The sequence below is a fragment of the Pygocentrus nattereri genome, chromosome 11 (genome assembly GCF_015220715.1).
Source record: "Pygocentrus nattereri isolate fPygNat1 chromosome 11, fPygNat1.pri, whole genome shotgun sequence".
Lineage (NCBI taxonomy): Eukaryota > Metazoa > Chordata > Actinopteri > Characiformes > Serrasalmidae > Pygocentrus > Pygocentrus nattereri.
The window spans coordinates 38028481-38050390 of NC_051221.1; the positions used below are offsets into that span (position 1 = coordinate 38028481).

At 40.8% G+C, this 21910-nt stretch overlaps 1 protein-coding gene across 1 annotated transcript in view; it reads right to left on the reverse strand.

Annotated features, from left to right (window-relative positions):
• Positions 1–520: 520 nt before the first annotated feature.
• plxnc1 (plexin C1) overlaps positions 521–21910 on the reverse strand; it is a 40229-nt gene continuing 18839 nt past the window's right edge. The window contains exons 21-32 of the mRNA XM_017716337.2: positions 21473–21671; positions 20575–20727; positions 18261–18429; positions 16906–17006; positions 16474–16549; positions 11000–11034; positions 6947–7042; positions 5049–5212; positions 4029–4179; positions 3798–3938; positions 3538–3612; positions 521–2137 (exon numbers count right to left, since the gene is read on the reverse strand). Of these exons, the coding sequence (XP_017571826.1) occupies positions 2033–2137; positions 3538–3612; positions 3798–3938; positions 4029–4179; positions 5049–5212; positions 6947–7042; positions 11000–11034; positions 16474–16549; positions 16906–17006; positions 18261–18429; positions 20575–20727; positions 21473–21671 (1465 nt within the window). The 3' untranslated portion in view covers positions 521–2032. The remainder of the gene's footprint in view (positions 2138–3537; positions 3613–3797; positions 3939–4028; positions 4180–5048; positions 5213–6946; positions 7043–10999; positions 11035–16473; positions 16550–16905; positions 17007–18260; positions 18430–20574; positions 20728–21472; positions 21672–21910) is intronic.

The following is a 21910-nucleotide window of genomic DNA, read 5'->3' on the forward strand; positions in this document are numbered from 1 at the left end:
CAGCATCCTAAGCAATGAAGCCCAGACCTCCCTTTCCCCAGCCACTTCCACCAGCTCTCCAAGGGGGATTCCGAGGCGCTCCCAGGCCAGCTGGGCGATATAGTCGCGCCAGCGTGTCCTGGGTCTTCCCCGGGGTCTCCTCCCAGGTGGACTCGCCTGTGACACCTCCCAAGGGAGGCGTCCAGGAGGCATCCTAACCAGATGCCCGAACCACCTCAGCTGGCTCCTCTCGACGTGAAGAAGCAGCGGCATATATATATATATATATATATATATATATATATATATATATATATATATGAATACAAGAAAGCAATTGAAATACAATTTTGTTTTTTAGCATGGGTATTTGTAGTGATTTAAATATATGCCGCTAAATTTGGGTCAAGGATTGTTTAAAAAAATCATTTTATAACCGAAGTCAGAAAGAATGCTATTGAAAGTGTCTGAAATTTAATTATTCAGTTATGTATAATAAGCTTATGGTAGGGTCATCAATTCCAGTCCTGGAGAGCTGGAGTCTAGAGCTTTCATCAGTTTATTACTTTAGTTTACTAGGAGTGTTTAAACAGGAAAATCACCAAACAGGACCTCAGCGCTGTAAGTCTCAAATCAATGATTACTGGTGCATGGTGTATTGCTACAATCTGAAACATGAAGCTGTTGACTTCATGTAAGGCAGTATTTCCCAACTTTAGTCTTTGAGCAGTCTCATTCTGTATATTTTGACGTTTTCCTGCACAAGTATACACAGTGTAGCTCATAGGCCAACAAACCCTTTCTCAACAAGGGAGCCACCAAAATGTTCAGGACAGGGTGCTCCAGGACCAGAACTGGAAACCACTGAGCAAAGGACACACAGGCACTGATGTAATCAACATCATGGACTGTCATTGCAATATTTCCTGCTTGTGCCTAGTGTGCTTTCACTGATTTGACCAGCAGAGGGCAGCACTGTATCGAGGCTAAAAGGGTCTTCAGCTGAGAGACACCAACATTTATTACTCTCATTTTTCTTTTTTAATATTTGCTACTGAGAACAACAGAAACTGCAGTAAAACAATCCTAACATGTAACAAACATCCCATATATAATAAAAAATAAAATAAAATAACAAATCAAAGAAACAAAATCTCAAAATTTCACAAAGTACAGCATTAACATACTATTTATACATTCTGAATCTACAGTTTCCTCAGAGGCAGTGTTGGGTTCACTCACTAAAACTTTTTATGGAAGTTCATTAACTGATGCACTGTTTGAGATTAGACGATTATCACTTTGTATCTTTAAGGAACTTCCTGTAGCGCTGTTGACAGCTGGCATCCGCTCAGAGTTGTCACAAGGTCTATTTCTGCTTTGTCAAGAGCCTTGACTTCAGAAGCGTTTTATGAGCATTACAGCCCTCTGTGGTTCCAAAAAACTACAGATTAACAGTCTGTCCAGTTTTAACCCATGAAAAAAAGCATGTAAAAAGCACAGCATAACAATCTGAAGCATTAGTGTGTTAGAAGCAGGCAATGCATAGCTTACACTGCATATTATCTTAAAGCCACTGCTTTACAACAGTGTGGCTAAAGATATTGCATATGATTGTATTATTGTTCAGTTATGTTTTGGCATGTGAAAATGTCATTAAAGGAACATTAAAGAAAAGAGGTAACAGAGTGGCATAATAGCTTATGTTAGTATAATGCATTATTATAATGTTAACCTTTGTCTATAACGATCTTGGACCAGCCTAATCATGCAACACTGGAAGATGGTCCAACATTAGCGTAAGATGTTCATTTGATCTGTGCGGAGCGTTGCACAGTCTGCAGGTTTTGTGTTCTAATATGTGAGCAGTGCACATTTAGCACCCACCCAAGTCTCTTTGTCATTCTTCATGCTTGGGACACAAGCCAGAGAGAAGAATATGTCATGCAAAGAGTCTCCTCAAGTGATGGGACACCTGCTCAAAAAGCTAGGGAGAGGTAAGAATTAAGGCAGTGGAGTCATATTTTGTCTTTGGAGAGAGGCAGAGAGACGCTCAGGTCCATGCACTTCTCTTCATGTCCTCAAAAAGGTTCTTCACGCGATGCATTTCCTCTTTCAGTTTAGATGAGGCATCCTTCTCTTCCAGTTTCTGGATGATCTGAACCAGAAGGAAACCACCAAGATGGAGAGATTAGAATAAATGGGTTACAAATAGAATGTCACTAAGGTAGGATGCAGATAAACATATTATTACAGCAGATATAACCTCATAGGTCATAAATACTTGTAGTACTACTACAGCAACTACAACACCAACTACAACAACAACAACAGAACAGTACAGCTAGTTAGTAGACTAAACCTGGAATGTTAAGGGGTTACGTTTTTTGTTTTATTTTTATTTAAGCGACTAAGTAATCTGCAAATCCCAATCTAATCTCCATGTGCCACCACCCCATAACCACCAAACTGCAACAGTGAGAGGTGCACTATCAACATAATCCTGTCCTTCATCTCAGTAACTGAAAAGAAATGGATAAGACATACAATAGTCAGAGCACTGGCCTAAAGTTATAAAGCTCGAAATCCCAGCACAGGAAGTAAGCACACAGAGCTCCAGATCAACATAGAAAAGAACATATGAGAGCACACCCCGCCTATCAACCACCACTCTTTCACAATTCACAAACCACAAAGCAGTTGCTCCCCCCACCATAAGAAATGCTGATGGATTTTTAAAGTTTGACACCCTGATTATGTTACTGATCTAAGCCAAGCTTATTGAAATGCTACTATATCTTAAAAGTTAATAAATCTCTTCAAAAAAAAAAGATTTGGTGACGTATGCGTTGGGTCTCGCGACAAACAAAACTGGAACAACAAAACCTCACGACAAACCTCAAAACTGTACCATGTATCTAGAGAAAAGGAAGTGAGAGAGCTGTGTTCAAGCGCTGCCAATGGCATTTTCAGTTTAACACTACTAACATTATCATTTGCACCTGTTTACCGATTACTGTGTGTATGCTGACATGAGTCAAACTACTCAAACATACTATCAGTAGTGCACATGTCTGATGTAAAGGTGCACCACTCTATTTGTGTGTAGCTTATTAAAGGAAAAATTTGAAAAGTGAAATAAAGCTTCCACAATGCCACTCTAACAACAAATATTTTCTAAAAAATAAAACCCCATCCTTTAAGATATGTAAAGATACAGTTTATGTCAGTTACTTGGAGGAATCACTAAATGTCTTCTATCAAATGTACATTTGTGGCATAAAACAACGTCTCTCACAAGCAAACTGTAAACCACTTTAATCCCTCCAAGATGTAAAGTTGTTCAGTTTGAAGCATCTGGAAACCATCTGTAGACACACAAGCTCCACTGCCAAGATATTTTTGGTTATGTAAAACTCATTACATCACTGCTCACCAACCGTGATCCTATCTAGATCTAGAGATCTATCTTCTTGCAGACTAAAAGAAAACAGACACTGAGAGATAAGACTTGTGTGTTGGTTGTCACTGTGGTGGTTCACATTAAAACCCTCATACCTCAGGAAAATAGCGGTGCATGTACTTGTAGAGCTCACGAAGGGCAGCAGATTCATTGAATTCATTTTCATGTTTCTGTTGAAGAAGAAACCAATTGATCAGCACTTCAGGCTTCCATTTCATTTCATATGAAAGGCCAAACAGGTTGGAGGCTATGCTACTCTTTGACCACACAGTGAAGCACAGAAAAACAAAAGCACTCCACACAACCAAATGTTTTGCACTCAGAATCAAATTCAGGTTGTTCATGTGTGCAGCACCTTTGATTCATCTTGCAGAAACATCTTGAATTCTTGACTGCTCACAGATGATTGATCCCTCACCAGCTTGTAGTACGTCTTTACTTCTTGTTTATACAGAGGAATGTCTTTTGCATACAACAGCTTATTGGTCGGTGCGTGCTGTGATGACAAAAAACAGAAGAAAAAAGATGAGATCATTCAAAGAATGAAGCTTTCTGCTTGGCTCAAAGGGCCCGTTTCCATGGTTACCTTGCCCAGTTGTTGGTCAGTGAGGGAAAAGGAGTCCATGAAGGCTTGTGCGATGACAGACAGGCAGCTATCTAGGTGAGGTGTCTTCTCTAGGTCACTGAAGACAAAGTTGGGGTTCTTCAGAATGTTCACCCAGAAACGTAGCGGCAGGCTGGAAGGCAAGGGCACTGTGGTCATGCTAAATATTTCAGTTTAAGACCACCAGTTTTCATATCTAGTTTCCCTTCTCCGACACCCCATGCAATAGCCTATACATCTTCCAGAATATGAGAAGACACAGGACTCAACAGGTTTGCTTTCCAAAGAAAGATCTGCTTTCCTCTGAAAGTTTCAGGCTTCACCAGATAACATGTAAAATATAATTTAGTTGTGCTAAAAAAATGGTATTGTCATATTTGATACACAGTGTAAGATACCATGTATTTACAGCATTTTGCTGACGCTCTTATCCAGAGCGACTTACAATTTGATCATTTTTTACATTGGTAGGCCAAGGTGGTGTTAGGAGTCTTGCCCAAGGACCCTTATTGGTATAGTGTAGGGTGCTTGCCCTGGTGGGGGATTGAACCCCAGTCTACAGCGTAGAAGGCTAAGGTGATAACCACTACACTAACCAACCAAATACACTAACATGTATTTCACAAAGTGAGTATCCCATTCAGAGGGCTAAACAAGGAGTGGGCAAAACACCTGAATTCACACGCTGCAGAGCAGTTGTGCTGTAACCACACGACATGTTGATGGGTTTAATTTTGATATTTTCAGATTCAACTGGCCAACAACCATAACAAAAAACCTTCTAATCCATAGCACGTTTTGAAAGTCACCAGACAACAACTCTGCTTTTGCAGAATATCCAGCCTTGTGTCCGTATACCCCAAGGCGGCTGACCCCAAGTTGCTGTGTGGAAGACTTACAATACATCTCTCTGTCTCACTGTGATTCACAATTTTTCCTTTTGTGGGTGCTTTATTGAACTCTGCATAATGAACAACTATGCATTCAGAACCCATTTAGTACCTGTTTGTTTTCCAGATGTGGAGAACATCTGGATCTGAGATCTTTTTTTTCTCTGCTTGTGCATCCAGGAAATCAAAGAAGTACTTCACTGCTGAGGGAGCTCTGTTGCTGGGCATTCCCCAGATACTCCTGAAGAGGTTCTCCACAAAGGAGTGCACTGCCACCTGAGATGAGCAAAAGTCTGTAAAAATCATCTTTTACTAACACTATACAATATATCTATCAGCATACAGTGGCACAGTGTATGCATATAAATATCATGCCAATGTAGTTGGAATAAAACATGTTGAAATGGCTAATGTAATACAGTCAACTTTTGTTATTATGTTATTAATGATCTAATCTTGATATAATTTTCGTACACTATATTGCAAAAATGTAAACACCCCACCCACAGTCAAACAATATGGTTTGCTGATTCTTTATAATATTTCTATTTTATTTAAGTATAAGTTGCATTCTGTTCTGTTCTATTATGTTCTTATTTAGCAAATAGTGCCAGGCATATGACAATATTTATCATTATCATAATAAATGATTAAGATATTACTATGATAAATGTCACAATATACTAAGCGTATTGTATGCAGTATGCAAAATGCCCCTTGGTATTCAGGGGTCCCATGTTGGCTGCTCACTCACCATAGCGGTACTGATCCTAGCTACAATGGCAAAAAACTGGTTCAATAATTCTTCTGGAAATTTCTAGTTTGGCAATGAGCTCTGCCACACATTATTTGCACATCTCTTTTGTCTTTGAGAAATGAATAACAATTCACTCTTTCCAACCGTCTCATGGGAAATTTAAGTTTTCAGACTTAAATATATGCTATGGAATACTGTAAAGTTTTTCAAAGATATCCCAGACATAGTTACAGTTGCTAGGCTTTGAAGGACCAACTGGGCGAACCAATTTGAGCACCACAGTGAGGCAAACCAGTGCTGTGGCTCTAGCTAGTTAAGAATACCAAAAATGCTTCTACAGACAAGCTGTTAATAAATAAAAAATTGACTCTTTATTTAGTCAGGAAGATAGCAAGATAGCGTATTGTGTCCCCAGTGTGACCAGATGTGTAAAAAAGCATATCAACACATAAGTTGTTTGCATTTTACTTTTCTTTACTTTATCCCCATTTCTATACTAATGGATTAGCTTGGCACGGACACTTTCATCAGCCTGGTGTGCTTGAAGGCTCTTGGTTTTAGGACAATCAGCCTTGCATATCCTCTTTTGTTTCCTTGTTTAAAATCTGACCTACTAGTCAGCGCTCTGTAGATGTAGATTCTCAGCGTTCCTAAGTCCGTCTCCACCAGATAGGAGGAAAAAAACTTTTCATCTTTCTTTGTTTCAAATTGAAAACGATAAATTATTACTCACAAAGAAAAATATGTGATTATTTTTTTGTGTTATTTTGAGCCTAACCTCTGATCTATATGCGGTCCATCAAACAATGGCTGTGATATTTCTGCCACATGCATTTATAAACCACAGCACAGATACCACAGCACACACAAGTACAGAGAAGTTTCCATAAAGCAGGCATTGCAGAGTGGAACATTTCCAGTATCAGATGGGAGATTTTAACATTGAGTGCATATGGAGTCTCTAGAACCTGGCCTGAGAACCACTGCATTAACTATCCATCCCTTATGGAAAAGTCTCATATACTGTAAGTATTCAAGAACCACGTTTTAAAGTAATCACAGATTTTTTTTTAACATATGATCACGCAATATTACACATTTGTGATTACATGTTTTATATGTGTGATTCCACATTTTTTCACATAGGAAAGCTAATTTTTAACATGGGGTGTGTGCAAAAACTCCAAATATTTATTCACATGTGATATTTATGTGTGTTCTCTGTAAGGTATTCACTCATTCATCAGTCTTACCTTGGTTGAGAGCAGCTTAGTGAGGTAAATCTCTTTGAGCTTCAATTTTTTCCTCTCTGGGTGGTTTCTCTCATCTCTGTCGATGTCCGGGTCAATCTGATGAATCACAGAATTGCAACAACTCATTAAAATACTGCCCATTCATTTTCACAAATCATAATGAAAAGCAGTGGATAAAAGGTCATCTCCACAACAATGGAAGGAAGCCAATTAGTGAAGCCAATGGCCTAATGTGAAGGGTTCAAACTAATGTCTATACACATCATAGCTGTCATAGGACATGAGCTGTGTCCCTCTGTTCTGGATCATCTTCTTGATTCATTCATTCATTTCATTAATGAATTAACTAATAAATTAATTATATTACTGACGTGGCTCTTTGGTTAAACATATCTTAAGTTACAAAAAAAAACTAATTTCATACATTGGTGCTTGAAAGTTTGTGAACCCTTTAGAATTTTCTATATTTCTGCATAAATATGATCTAAAACATTTTTTGTTAAACAAATGACAAAAATATTATACTTGGTCATTTGTTTAAAATGATCCAATATTACATATTTGTGAGTGGCAAAAGTATGTGAACCTTTGCTTTCAGTATCTGGTGTGACCCCCCTGTGCAGCAATAACTGCAGCTCAACATTTCCGGTAACTGTTGATCAGTCCTGCACACCGACTTGGAGGAATTTTAGCCCATTCCTCCGTACACAACAGCTTCAACTCTGGGATGTTGGTGGGTTTCCTCACATTAACTGCTCACTTCAGGTCCTTCTACAACATTTCGATGGGATTAAGGTCAGGAGTTTGACTTGGCCATTCCAAAACATTAACTTTATTCTTGTTTAACCTTCTTTGGTAGAACGACTTGTGTGCTTAGGGTTGTTGTCTTGCTGCATGGCCCACCTTCCCTTGAGATTCAGTTCATGGACAGATGTCCTGACATTTTCCTTTAGAATTCTCTGATATAATTCAGAATTCATCCAGCCATCCATTTTCTAAGCCGCATCTCCCTCAGGGTCGCGGGGTGGGGGGGTGCTGGAGCCTATCCCAGAGGTCATCGGGCGGAAGACAGGATACACCCTGGACAGGATGCCAGTCCATCGCAGGGCAGACAGACAGACACAGACAGTCACTCACACACTCACACCCAGGGGCAATGTAACATGTCCAATTGGCCTGACTGCATGTCTTTGGACTGTGGGAGGAAACCGGAGAACCCGGAGGAAACCCACACAGACACGGGGAGAGAACATGTAAACTCCACACAGAGAGGACCCCGGTCGGGGCCGGGGAATCGAACCCAGGTGACAGCACTACCCACCGTGTCGCCCCAGTGGAATAATTCAGAATTCATTGTTCCACCAATGATGGCAAGCCGTCCTGGCCCAGCTGTAACAAAACAGGCCCAAACGATGATACTTCCACCACCATGTTTCACAGATGGGATAAGGTCCTTAGGCAGGAATGCAGCGATTTCCTTTCTCCAAACAGAATGCTTTTCATTTAAACCAAAAAGTTCTATTTTGGTCTCATCCGTCCACAAAACATTCTTCCAATAGCCTTCTGGCTTGTCCACGTGATCTTTAGCAAACTGCACACAAGCAGCAATGTTCTTTTTGGAGAGCTTTCTCCTTGCAGCCCTGCCATGCACACCATTGTTGTTCAGTGTTCTCCTGATGGTGGACTCATGAACATTAACATTAGCCAATGTGAGAGAGGCCTCCAGTTGCTTAGAAGTTACCGTGGGTTCTTGAAAGGTCTTGAATTTGCTCCATTTGTACAGAATCTGTCTGACTGTGTATTGGTGGAGTCCAAACTCTTTAGAGATGGTTTTGTAACCTTTTCCAGCCTGATGAGCATCAATAACTCTTTTTCTGAGGTCCTCAGAAATCTCCTTTGTTTGTGCTATGATACACTTCCATAAACGTGTTGTAAAGAGCAGACTGTGATAGATCCCTGTTCTTTAAATAAAACAGGGTGCCCACTCACACCTGATTGTCATCCCATTGATTGAAAACACCTGACTCTAATTTCACCCTCAAATTAACTGCTAATCCTACAGGTTCACATACTTTTGCCACTCACAGATGTGTAATATTGGATCATTTTCCTCAATAAACAAATGACCAAGTATAATATTTTTGTGTCATTTGTTTAACTGGGTTCTCTTTATCTACTTTTAGGAGGAAAAAAAATTGATGACGTTTTAGGTCGTATTTATGCGGAAATATAGAAAATTCTAAAGGGTTCACAAACTTTCAAGCACTGCTGTAATTTTTCTCTAAAAATAAAGATTTTTCCCACTCACTTTGGTTTGCAGTTTGTGTATCATGGAAATGACTCTGCTTAGTTGTCTACAAGTGGGTAGTTAATGCTAATGCTATCCAGCGCTCTAAAGTGCTAGCTAGGATTTGTTTGCAGAATGATCTTCAACTGCTTCACCAGTCAGTGCAGCATACATTTCTTCAAAATGTCAAAGACATGTCATGGTGTGGTTTCTCAGTACATGGGCCCAAATTAGTTATACAAACATCCTTTATAATTCTAGGAAACTCGATTGTAGTTTGTTTACCAGGAAACATCACCGAAGATGCTAATGGTGCCAATAATAAACAAAGACTATTGGGCCAACTTAGTAAATGTAAGTTTAAATTACTTTAAATGGCCCTTTGAAGGCACTATGTCACATTTGTTTGCTGGAAACTGGTGTGTTACTGGAAGTGAACACTGTGTCCATTTCTATTAGACACTTCTACCTCGTTGATCCACCCTGTAGATGTAAAGTTAGAGATGGCAGCTCGTCTGTTGCTGCACAGGTTGTGTTAGTAATTTTCTCATTGGAGTTGTTGTTGACCACAAGAACATTGTTAGCTAGATATTTTTGGGCTATTCTCAGCCCAGCAGTGACACTGAACTGTTTAAAGACACTAGTAACACTGCGGTGGCTGAGCCACACTATGACACTACATTTACATTTACAGCATTTAGCAGACGCTCTTCTCCAGACATCTACACATCATGTCAGTGTCTCTGCACTGCTAAAAAAGATCCACCACCCAATAATACCACCTTATTAGAACGAGCCTTTCTAAATGTTTATGTAAGTTTATGTCAGACGTCATGAAAGGCTTTTGTGATTGTCATTTTATGAAACTGAACTACAGTGAAGTGTTACTTAATTTCAATGATTAAGCATCCGTTTATTTGCACCATATAAACAACACAGAAAACAAAAGTAGAAATCACACTTTTCAGAAAAAAGCTTGCATAAATTAACTGATTAACTGATTCATTACATTACATAGTAACTATAAAAAATAAGCCACAGTCTTTTACAAAACTGCTAATTGACTACTTGCTGAATTGCTGCCAGTATCACAGTGCTGGCACTAGCAAACCTGACCGTATAGGCATGTCTTTGACTGACTCAACTGAATTGTTTATTATTTAACAGAACTGACCAATCACATTGTGCTCCATTAAACTTCTCTGTGGCTTGTGAGCTGTCTTTGAATACGATCTTGGATGCAAAAATATAAAAGAGTATAACCAAAAAACACGTCTGTAGAAGTGAGCATATGGGAAAAATTCCTATTAAAAAGTATAACACATACATATCGCTGTTGTCGGAAGAAAACCTTGCCTCTCCAAAAAGGTAACTTTACAGAAGGAAAAAACCTGCTTTACTTTCAATGCAAGTCAATGGAACCAGAATTTTTTCCACATCATTTTGGGCCATTTCTTTTGGTCCATTCATCATGGAATGTACACACAATGTAAAGGACAACTGGTCCTTCCAAATTATTTAAAAAACTGAAAAATGGCAAAAATGGAGATACGAGGTTTTCTTCCGACAGCAGCGATATGTACATGCCTGACTACACCACTTTCTCAGGACCATGTCTCTGGTCCTAACATCGAAGGTGGCCCTACAAAGTCAGGGTACAAAGTCAAAACATTTCGGTCCTCAAAATGTACAAAAACAACACACACACACACACACCCACACAGTATATGCAAAACGTATTGCAGAAACAGTACATTATGACTCACCAGGTGGAAGTACTTTGTAGAGAAGTCCTGATCATCTGCAACACCAACAAAAGAAGAAAGCACTTACAGTAAATCAATCTCCAAAAGTTTGGGTGCCCCTGGTCAATTGGCAGATTTTGTTGGTGGAATACATTTACACACATGGACTTTACCCTTTTCAAAGCCCACATTACATGTCTTAATTTTTTCCCTGATATGTTCAATACAATAAAGCAGCAAATAAAAATAACTGTACATTAAAATGTGCAGATGTTACTACTGTATAGCATTCTTGGGGTTTAGAAAAGTGCCATATAAATGTATTATTATTATTATTTAAATGTTTACTGTAGAGATTTTCACTTAAAAAAAAACCTGTAATCTGACCCGGGGTGTTCAGACTTTTGCATGTTATTGTACAAGGAATGACCGACAGCTAAATTTGTTGTAGTTAAACGGTCTGATAGTTTGTCTTTCCCCCTCAGAGCTTTTCAAGCAAGACTACAGCAAGGGACTTGAAGCGTACAGTGCCTTCTTAGTAGTAACTGACAAAAAAGTATGTGCTATGAACACATCATTTAAACACACTGCTCAGTTTTATAATTGTCTGTCCACATAACCGATTCAAAACCTCATACATGAGCATACTGTCACACCCGGGCAAACCTGAAACCACAGCACTTTGCGGCAACATTAATGTAATGTTGACCTGCTTTACCTAACATGGGGAAATAGCATGCAGAAGTAAGCAAATGGTAAATGTTACTGCTTTTTTCCCCAGCAGACGGTCAACATGCAGAAACAGAATGTGGCGCTGTTACAATTCATGCTTCCTTATTCTGTACAAATGGAAATGTAGAGTCAATGCTGACTGTCAATGCTTGTAGATTCAAGTCACTTGAAACCACAATTAACAATGATTTACATTCTGCATCAGTGCAAATGATCAACAAATTACTTGAGAGTAGTTTGAAGGGCCTAGCTTTACTAAGCTTAGTCTAATCTTAATTGTACAGTCATGTAAAAACATGTGAAAACATATAATAAATTCACAGATATAGGCATAGATCCACAGAGCTCCCAGTGGCAGTCAACAGGAAGACTTTTAATGATGTGAAAGAGAAATTCACAGAAACTATGCCTCAATCATTCCACAGTATGGCAGACTGTGTATAATTTCTAACAAGTCTATCATGCGCCTTTTGAGTCAGCAGAAAAAAAACTATGCATAGCCTGTACGCATCTTATAAAAAGAAGGAACCGCTGCTCTTTAAAAAAAAGAAACGTGTGAAATATGCTGATGGCGCCATGTTCAGCACTTAAACAGAATGACCCCTTGCAAAAGTGTAATGCACGGTACAAGAAGCACTGTGGTTGTGAAGCTGCTACTTACTCATAGTTCATTATACACCACAAACAAGACCAGAGCACTGTTTAGGGTGGGGTAAATAAAGGGGACATATTACTCAGAACATTTCACAGCGAATAATGTGACAGCATGAGTCCACAGTCTGTTAATACCATACAGTAGGTGAAATGTGGCTCTCAGCAGCAGCTGAGAAGCAGAAAAAAGCAGGCCAATGCAGCACAACATCAACATGCCTTCAAGAACAAAATGCTGCTGCGAGGCGAGTCTGTTAACAGCTTAACATTTACTGAAAGCTACCGCGGGGCCCTGGCCGATAACAGGTCGAATAAGTGTCTAGACGGCACCAACCGGGCAAGATGGAAAACACGGAGTATGCTTGTTGCTAGGATCTTACAATGAGCACAAAACATAGGAGCATTGTGCCAGCAGGTCTTACAGTACTGTGCAAAAGGCATAACCTGAGAAAATGCTATGCAAAGCCATTATGTGTTCCAAAAAAACACTAACATTACAATAAAATGCCAAAATGTATAACCAAGAAGCAGCAATAAAGCATAATAAACTAAATCCATCCATCCATCCATCAATCCCTGTTTATCTGGGTCGCAGGGGCAGCAGCCAAAGCAAAAAGGGCCAGGCCTCCCCTGCCACCTCCTCCAGCTCTTCCGGAGGGATACAGAGGCATTCCCAAGACAGTTGAGAGATATAATCCCTCCAATGTGTCCTGGGTCTTCCCCGGGGTCTCCTCCCCATCAGACATGTCTGGAACACCTCCCTAGGGATGCCCGAACCACCTCAACTGGCTTCTCTCAACGTGGAGGAGCAGCGGCTCTACTCTGAGCCGCTCATGAATCGCCGATCTTCTCACCCTATCTCTAAGGGAGAGACCGGCGACCCTGCAGAGAAAGCTCATTTCAGCCACTTGTATTCGCAATCTCATTCTTTCAGTCACTACCCAAAGCTCGTGACCATAGGTGAGAGTCGGAACATAGACTGACCGGTAAATTGACAGCTTTGCCTTCTGGCTCAGCTCTCTCTTCACCATGACGGACCGGTTTAGGGTCCGCATTACTGCAGACACCGCGCCAATCCGCCTGTCAACCTCTCGCTCCATCCTTCCTTCACTCATGAACAAAATCCCAAGATATTTAAACTCCTCCACTTGGGGCAAGGATTCACTCCCGACCTGGACAGAGCATTCCACCCTTTTCCAACTGAGGACCATGGTCTCAGACATGGTACCCATCTTTTGCCTCCAGAGTCCCACAAGCCAACCAGGCCCGATAGGACTCTTTCTTCAGCTTGACGGCTTCCTTTACCCGAGGTGTCCACCAGGGATTGCCGCCACGACAGGCATCTATGACCTTGCGGCCACAGCTCCAATCCGCTGCATCGACAATAGAGGCACGGAACAAGGCCCACTCGGACTCAATGTCACCGGCCTTCATCGGTATGCGGTCAAAGCTCTGTCGGATGTGGGAGTTGAAGATCTTTCTGGTAAGTTCCTCTGCTAGACGTTCCCAACAAACCTTCACAACTCGTTTGGGTATGCCAGGTCTGTCTGGTATTTTCACGCGCCATATGATCCAACTCACCACTAGGTGGTGATCGGTTGACAGCTCCGCTCCTCTCTTCACTCGGGTGTCCAAAACACATGATCACAGAACCGATGACACAACTACGAAGTCAATCAATGAACTGCGGCCTAAGGTGTCCTGATGCCATGTGCACTTATGCACAACTTTATGTTTGAACATGGTTCCTCCCAATCACGCTCTTCCAGGTCTCACTGTCATTGCCAGTGTGAGCGTTGAAGTCACCCAGCAAGACAATGGAGTCCCCACAGGGGGCACTTTCCAGTACCCCCTCCAGGCTCTCCAAGAAGGCCGGGTACTCCGAACTGCTGTTCGGTGCATAAGCACAGACAACAGTGAGAGCCCGTTCCCAGACCTGAAGGCGCAGGGAAATAACCCTCTCATCCACCGGAGAAAACCGCAAGGTACAGGCACTGACCCGGGGAGCTATGAGTAAGCCCATTCCGAAAGAGTTCATGGGTCCACTCTCCCATGGACCCACCACCAGTGGGAGAGGTGCTTATGGGGGTCTGCTGCAATGCGGATCGGGTGGCGGCCGAAGGTGGGGGCCTTGGCGTTCCGATCCTCGGTTACTGAAACTGTCTCTCAGAACATGGAACGTGACCTCTCTGGCAGGGAAAGAGCCCGAGCTAGTGTATGAGGTTGAGACATACCAACTAGATATAGTTGGGCTCACCTCAACACATGGCAGGGGCTCTGGAACAGACTCTCTCGACACTAAATCCGTTTTCCTTTAATCGAGTAAATAAAAAAAAAATCTTTGAAATTTAAATTTAAATGTTAATTCTACACAGTGTAATCTGTGCTCTGCTGTCTGTCTACACTCTGCTGCAACTAAACTCTACAGTAACGGGTCTTTAGTGAAACCCCCCTGAGAGTCTCGCTGTCCTCCCAACAGCCGAGGCTCCCCGCTGCAGAGAGACGGGCTCTGACGGCGTGGAGCGGAAAGTGGCGAACGTTTTCTGTTTGAACAGTTCAATTTGAACGAGTTTGTGTAAAAACTTCATTTCAACGGGACCCTTTGTCCAGCTGCCTTGTCAGTTCACGGAAAACTACGTCCTAAAACCGTTAGCGAGGGGGGCTAAAGAGGGGGGCTCTCTTTTCTCGGGGAACAGAGAACAGAGACATGTTCGGGTCTCCTGTCTTCGCCGAGTTTGACTGCACCGGCCGCCTCGACGCCGATGCAGTGTTTAAAACTGTAAAGCGAACAGGGTCGCTGTGAATAACAGTTACTTGCTTCTCTCTTTCAGCTCCATTAACGATTTGAGAGAACCTGTATTTTGAAGTTCGGCTCAGAAGACGGAGGAGGACGGCTTTTAACGTTAGCATTAGCGAACTAGCTCGGCAGCGTCCCAAACCACACAATACTATACTTCACACACTACACTAAGGAGTGTACCTCTAACGGTTTATGCGCTATTTTTACACACTATTTAGTGAGCTAGTGTGCGGTTTGGGACGCGGCGTATATTACAGAGATGAGTGAGTTTCCTCTTCAGACGCTCCAGCGTGGAGGGTGGGCTCCCACGCCAGCTGAGTTCGCCTTACAAACAGCACAACTACAACCCTTTTCTCTGAGTTTAGCTCCGCGCTTTTAAGTATTTTGTTTTTGAGGCTGCTGTTACCTCTCCAGTGAAATGTAAATGTCAAAACGTTCCCAGAAAGCGCGAGAAAGACGCTTAATGACGCCACCAACTAACCCAGTTGGCAACTAATTTGGTAGTGGGTTAGTTGGTGACGTCATTCGTCGATTTTAGTCGACTGAGTCGAATAATCGTCGCGCCCCTAATTGTGAGTTTGTATCAGTGCCTTATCTTTCCAAATCTCTCGTCGAGAAAGTGCAGTACTTAGTTACTTTCTAATAGCTGCTTCAACTAATCAAACCTTCATTAAAATAAATCCGATATGCTGCTGAAATGCTATTGCAATGCCATGCAATGACTGGAGCTCAGCAAGAAGTCGGGAACCAAACCTTGTCCATCCATAACTATATTCTATATATATCAATGAAACACATCTTGTTACTTTCTGTATTCTGTACCGCCAAGATAAATAGTATTACTATAATAATATTTTGAAAGATGTTTTTCTTGAGATTTTAGAGCGCCTTCAAGGCTAGACTATACACAGATTTAAAGTGAGCCTGTTATCACCAGCCAGTGATGTCACACCGCCAGACATTACACGACAGAACGTAAAAGACAGTATTCCTAGTGATCTATACAGAATATTTCTATTGTAAGATTTGACCAATTTGCTTGTTCCATTAATAAAATCTTTTGTGCATCTTGGACCAACATGAAGACTCAAACAGTAACACATGATGTAATACAAAGCTGTAAGGCACTAACTGTAGTACTTTTTACAAAATACTTGTGCTGCTCTAGCCATCAGATCATGGTCAGTGCACGGTCCCAACCAAGACACGGCATCGGGTGTGATGGGAATATGAACATATTAAAAATGTGCCTGGCTGGGGGTTCTTGAGAGCTTGACTGAAACATCTCAACTGGAAATAATGTTATACTCACCCTTTACACTTGTCTGTGGACTGAGAGGGGCATGGAGCCTTTTGGTCATTACTTTAATACAGGCTCCATCTGGGATCTGTGGAGAAAAAAACAAGCCATGCTTGTGCATTTACACAAAAACAGCTTTGCAGTATTCAAAATGCTGCCGGTGTGAGGCAGTTTTGAATGTATTAGGTGAGGTCTTTAATCTAATACTGGGTTTACTTGGTCTTGTGACACAACCGCTCAAATGTGGCCTCAAATGAGGTGAATGTTCCACACTGAGATAAACAGGCTAATCAGTGTGTGCAAAGGTCTTAGGATTTAACAGTGAGCTGCTTAACAAACCCCATACAAATGAGCAGCAGCAGCTAGTGTCAAAGTCATTTGTGGTTTTCACAAGCTGAGCTCTTCATAGATTAACCAGTTTCCTGAACATAAACGGACACTTACTTGGTAATGCTGCAGCGTGTTCAGCATGGTCACCTCCCCTTGGACCTCTGAGCTTCCATCCACTTCCTCTAAAGGCTCATACCTTCCTTCCTTCTCATATTCTTCCACGGTAGACAAGACAAACAGAGATAAACATCAAATATGAGGTGCCATAGCCACAATTGAGCTCCAAGTCTACACTATTGACAGCAAGATGGGTTATGTGAGGATGAACCCACTACTGCTGCATTGTTTATGCTTGACAGATTATCTGCTAGTTTGCACGGAGCAGAGAGTACAGTCATTTTTGACTTGAAACACACCACAGGCTGGTGTGATAACTCAAACCTGAAGGGTCCATGCTTTGTAGAGATTTAGATAATGGTTTACAGTAATGTATGAAGCACTTTGGTATTATCAGTCTGTATTATCAATGTTGTGTGTGCATCATGCTGCACTATTTTGCACGCTGAAAGCACTACAGATTGCATGGAGCAAACATTTTGCATTTGGCATTTGGCTGACGCTCTTATCCAGAGCGACTTGCAAGTTGATCATTTTACACAGGTAGGCAAGGGTGGTGTTAGGAGTCTTGCCCAAGGACTCTTATTGGTATAGTGTAGGGTGCTTATCCAAGCAAGGGATTAAACCCCAGGCTACAGCATAGAAAGCAGAGGTGTTACACGCTACACTATACCAACCACCAAACATTAGTCATTTTTTATTTGAAACATACCACAATAGTTTGGTGTGATGTTTCTGTTCACACACATGAAGGATCCATGCTTTGTAGAGATTTAGGTAATGGTTTGCAATAATGTATAAAGCACTTGGATATTATCAGTCTGTATTATCGATGTTGCGTGTGCATCGTGTTGCGCTATTTTGCATGCTGAAAGACTGATGTCGACAGTACTATAATAGTTAACTACATCATTACTACAACTGTCCTATTTTTATGGCTGTTGTTATTACAAGACTGGCTGCCCTGTACTGCACCTCATTCAAAAAACAGTCCATAGCATGAATGGGTTGAGCAAAGCTGCTGTAGGCTGAATGTATGCAACTGTATTTGTTTTGATGACATCACAGAAATAATGAATACAAACGGGCTGTTTTTCTCAGCTGTGTTTGCATATATGGACTGTATGGACTGGGTCGTAAATGGCACATTTTGAAACTTAAACTTTGTTTATATACTATATAAAACTCCTTAAACAACCTATTTAAAAAAGCAAAGAAAATTAGGTTTACTTTGGGCCCTTTAAGCCATTAAAGTGCTTTTTGTGAACTTTGGTTGTTTTCTATTTGAGAGATATGCTCTTCATGTAATACCAGATTACAATGTGAGTGCATTGAGAGGCAAGTATACTGACCAATGTCGATCTCTCGCAGTTGTTGAGTGTATGGGAATCCAAACTTGCGCTGGAAGGTCTGCAGAATCTTTTCCTTCACCTGCTCTATAGTATCACAGGTCAGCGCATTGACTTCTAGGGATTCGCTGACCTCTCCTTCTGTCCCCACAGCAAACAGCACGTTCAGCTTCTGAAAGATGCAGCAGAGACAGTTGCGTTGATTCAATGATCGTTTGACCTTTTATTCCTTTGACACAAAAACTCTAAACAACCTGGGTACCACATTGATGACACTAAAGGATCACTCATTTCTAAGTAGTGTGCAATTAAATTCAACAATATTTAGTGCTCATACAGAATAGAAGAATGTGGATTACATAAACATCCCTAACCTAAAGATGTGTACATCTACTGTAACAAACCACTGAAGTTCCATAGACTTGGTCATAAAATCTGGGGCTGGTTGTAACAGCTATATGTACATATGCTAGTTGTAACATACAAAGTTCAGGTTTAAACAATACTGAATCAGAAAGGGTTCCACCACAAAACCTCAAATTTTTACATTGAGCTTAGCATCTACTAAATATTTACCTTACTAAGCCGATGTAACTGTTAGAGAAGCCAAAAGAAACTACATAGAGAGCACAAAAACATCAAAAATGACCTTTTTGTGGTTACCTAAGCTAAAAACATGATGTATAAAAGGTATACACTGTTATTTTTCTAACTAAATCACAAGACATTACTTAAGGATGTGTGGCGCAACCTAATTTAGTAAAAGACAAAAGCCAGCATAGGCCAGCAGGGCATGGTTGCACCATCGTGCACCACCGTAAGTTCAAATGAAGGCTGGTGGAAACAAAAGTGTTTTTAAAGTTCAGGTTTACAGATTGCTAAATGAAAAGAGTTTCATCACATAATCTAGTTTTCACACTGAGCTTAGTATCAACTAAATACATACACCCTTCCTAAGCAGGTGTAAGTGTTCGATAAACCAACACAAACTACATAGAAAGCACAAAAAAAGACTACAAATATGATTGTGTAAAACGGTTCTATTGTTATATCACTGTAAATTTTACTTTCAGCTCTAATCATTATCCTGCTTTTAACTCTAAACATAAAGCTAACACACAGCCCCAGTTCAGTGAGACTCAGCAGCTTCAGAAATGTCTAAACTGATGCTGCTGTTGTGTCAATATGCCAGATGTTTAAAAGCTGGATATCTGGTTGTCACAAGAAAACATTAAGGAATAAACAGACTGTGGCTACAATTTTTTCGGTTTAACTTGTACGCATCATTCTCTTCCATAGGGGCCATTTTTTTCCAAAGATAAAAGTCAGCACAAGCTGCCAGTATGTTTTCATGCATGTTCATAGATTTATACATAGTTTCTGAATGTTATCATCATGATAATATTTAAAAATGTAGGTACAGTTAGTTAAGACATGATTTATGGTGCAAACCAAATTTGGTAAAAGAATAGCCTGAATATATTCAGACTATTCTTTTACCAAATTTGGTTGCACTATAAATCACTTTAGTTAACTAAGGACTAAATAAACTTTACACACAAAATGTGAACATAAACTTGCACAAAACCAGGGCAGGCCAGTCCTGTTAACTGCCTCTACTAACAGATTCTAAAATAGATCATGCTGTTCAGTTCTGGAAAATGCTGTGGGGGAACTTCCACGTGGAACTGAATATGTCACAACTTGAAATACTACTACTCATGGTAGGTCTTGGTCTTTCTTGTTAGAGGAGGCCTGGATGACCGTTGAGAAAGATTTCTTGCACAGGAAACAGAGCAACACGTTGCACAAGTGCTGTTTAGAAATAAGCCCAGATGTTCCACATGCACAGGCTTTTCACTCAGAAAGGCTCTGATAAGGACTATTTTGTTGTAAGCAGGCTAAGGTCATGTACAGACATATAGTCTGAAAGACTGATGTAATAAAAGTCCTAAAGGTTATCCTTCAAGTTATCTCTTATCTCCTTATGAGGTGTCAAAATCCACAGGTATTTGATCTGCACAGTGTAAAGTATAGCAATAATTGAGGACAACAACATTCATGCAGGTGTATACCAGTTAAGTGATGTAGTAATTTAGCTGACAGAAAGCTTAGAGAAACATTGAGACCTAATGCAATAAGAGATTGAGGGATGTAGATATTCACAACAGTTGGAGTTGTTTAATGTACTGCAAATTACATGCAAAATGACACACTTAACATGTATTGCAAGTTAGGTGCAAAAACACCCTGGACTCACTGAGGCAGCCCTAAAAATGTTCACAGCAGAAGGAGGAAGAAAATAAATAGTGCAAACCAAATGGCTAAAGTTGAAGCCTTGAGCCTGCCACAAGAGCCAGTCTTCATTTAGAGTATACAAAGCTTTCTCTGTCACAGCATCCACCGGCCCTTTAGAAATCTGTTGGGTCAGAGCAGACACCAGCAGGAACAGAGGCTGCCCAACTGACTCCTGTTGGAGGAACATACATAATCACATATACAGATCGACCAAAGATAAACACACTTTGCACTTTGTACTTACAGTTAATGTCAAAATATTATAACCATAACTGATGGATGATGCATGTACTTAAATGGGTTTTTCAAAAAACAGATCTTTCAAAAGGTCTGCATATTCAAATGGCTGAAATAGACCTTTGAAGTGGTTTGATGTGATACGCCCTGTTCTACAGGAACCTACTGAGTCAGAATTGTTCACAGCAGCGGTGCTAGGAGCCAGATGTCTGAAGAGTCTGAATGCCTCTAAACACTACTGCATGAAATCGTTATGAATATTCTGCCGGACTCCTGAAACAGTTTCCTGACACATTCCTATGTAACATTCCCAAAAAAACTTCTTTTTTTTTCAGATTTACCACTAATTTAGCATTTTCAACATTATATATAAACACTTAGAAGACAGGTGTAGGTTTAGTGTTGGTTTTGGATAGTAGATAAAATTACTATATTTGCGTTGTAGACACTGTGAATTGTGGTTCTTCACAGCACCACTGTAAAGAAATCTGAGGTGGCAAGTTTCTCTACAGTGAACTATTTTACATCAAAGCCTGAATGATGCCTTATTTATTTCATGGAATTCTTTTTTTCAGTAAACGATGGCTGGCAGGAGGGGCCTCAAAAGGCACTTGTGACAAAGGGCCTCATAACACCATAATCCGTCCATCATGGATGGATAGCTGAAAGGATATACTGACCCTGAGAAAGCCATAGAGGCAGATGGACATCCAGTTGGTGAGTACTTTTTCCACAATGGACTCTGTACGGCGCAGCAGAAGTTTGGGCTGAGCATTGCTGGGCAGATCCATCAGAGTTTGGAGCAGGTCTTCCATTAGCTCAGTCAGATATGGGAGGTTATCGTGTAGGGCTACAGTCAACAGAGATGCCACCACACACCTGAGAACCAGTGTGAGAAAAAGAGATGCTCAAATAGGCCCAGAGCTCTTCATCAACTTTTAGCATAGAAGCATTTCTATAACCTATATCAAGGTGATAATCCTGGAGGATTAACATCTTTAACACACCTACTATGCCCAGTTAACTAATAAGCCAAGTCAAGTGTGTTAGAGAAGGAAAAATGCCATGATGTGCTGAGCACTAGGCCTCTAGGACCAGAACTAAATACTCCTGCCCTA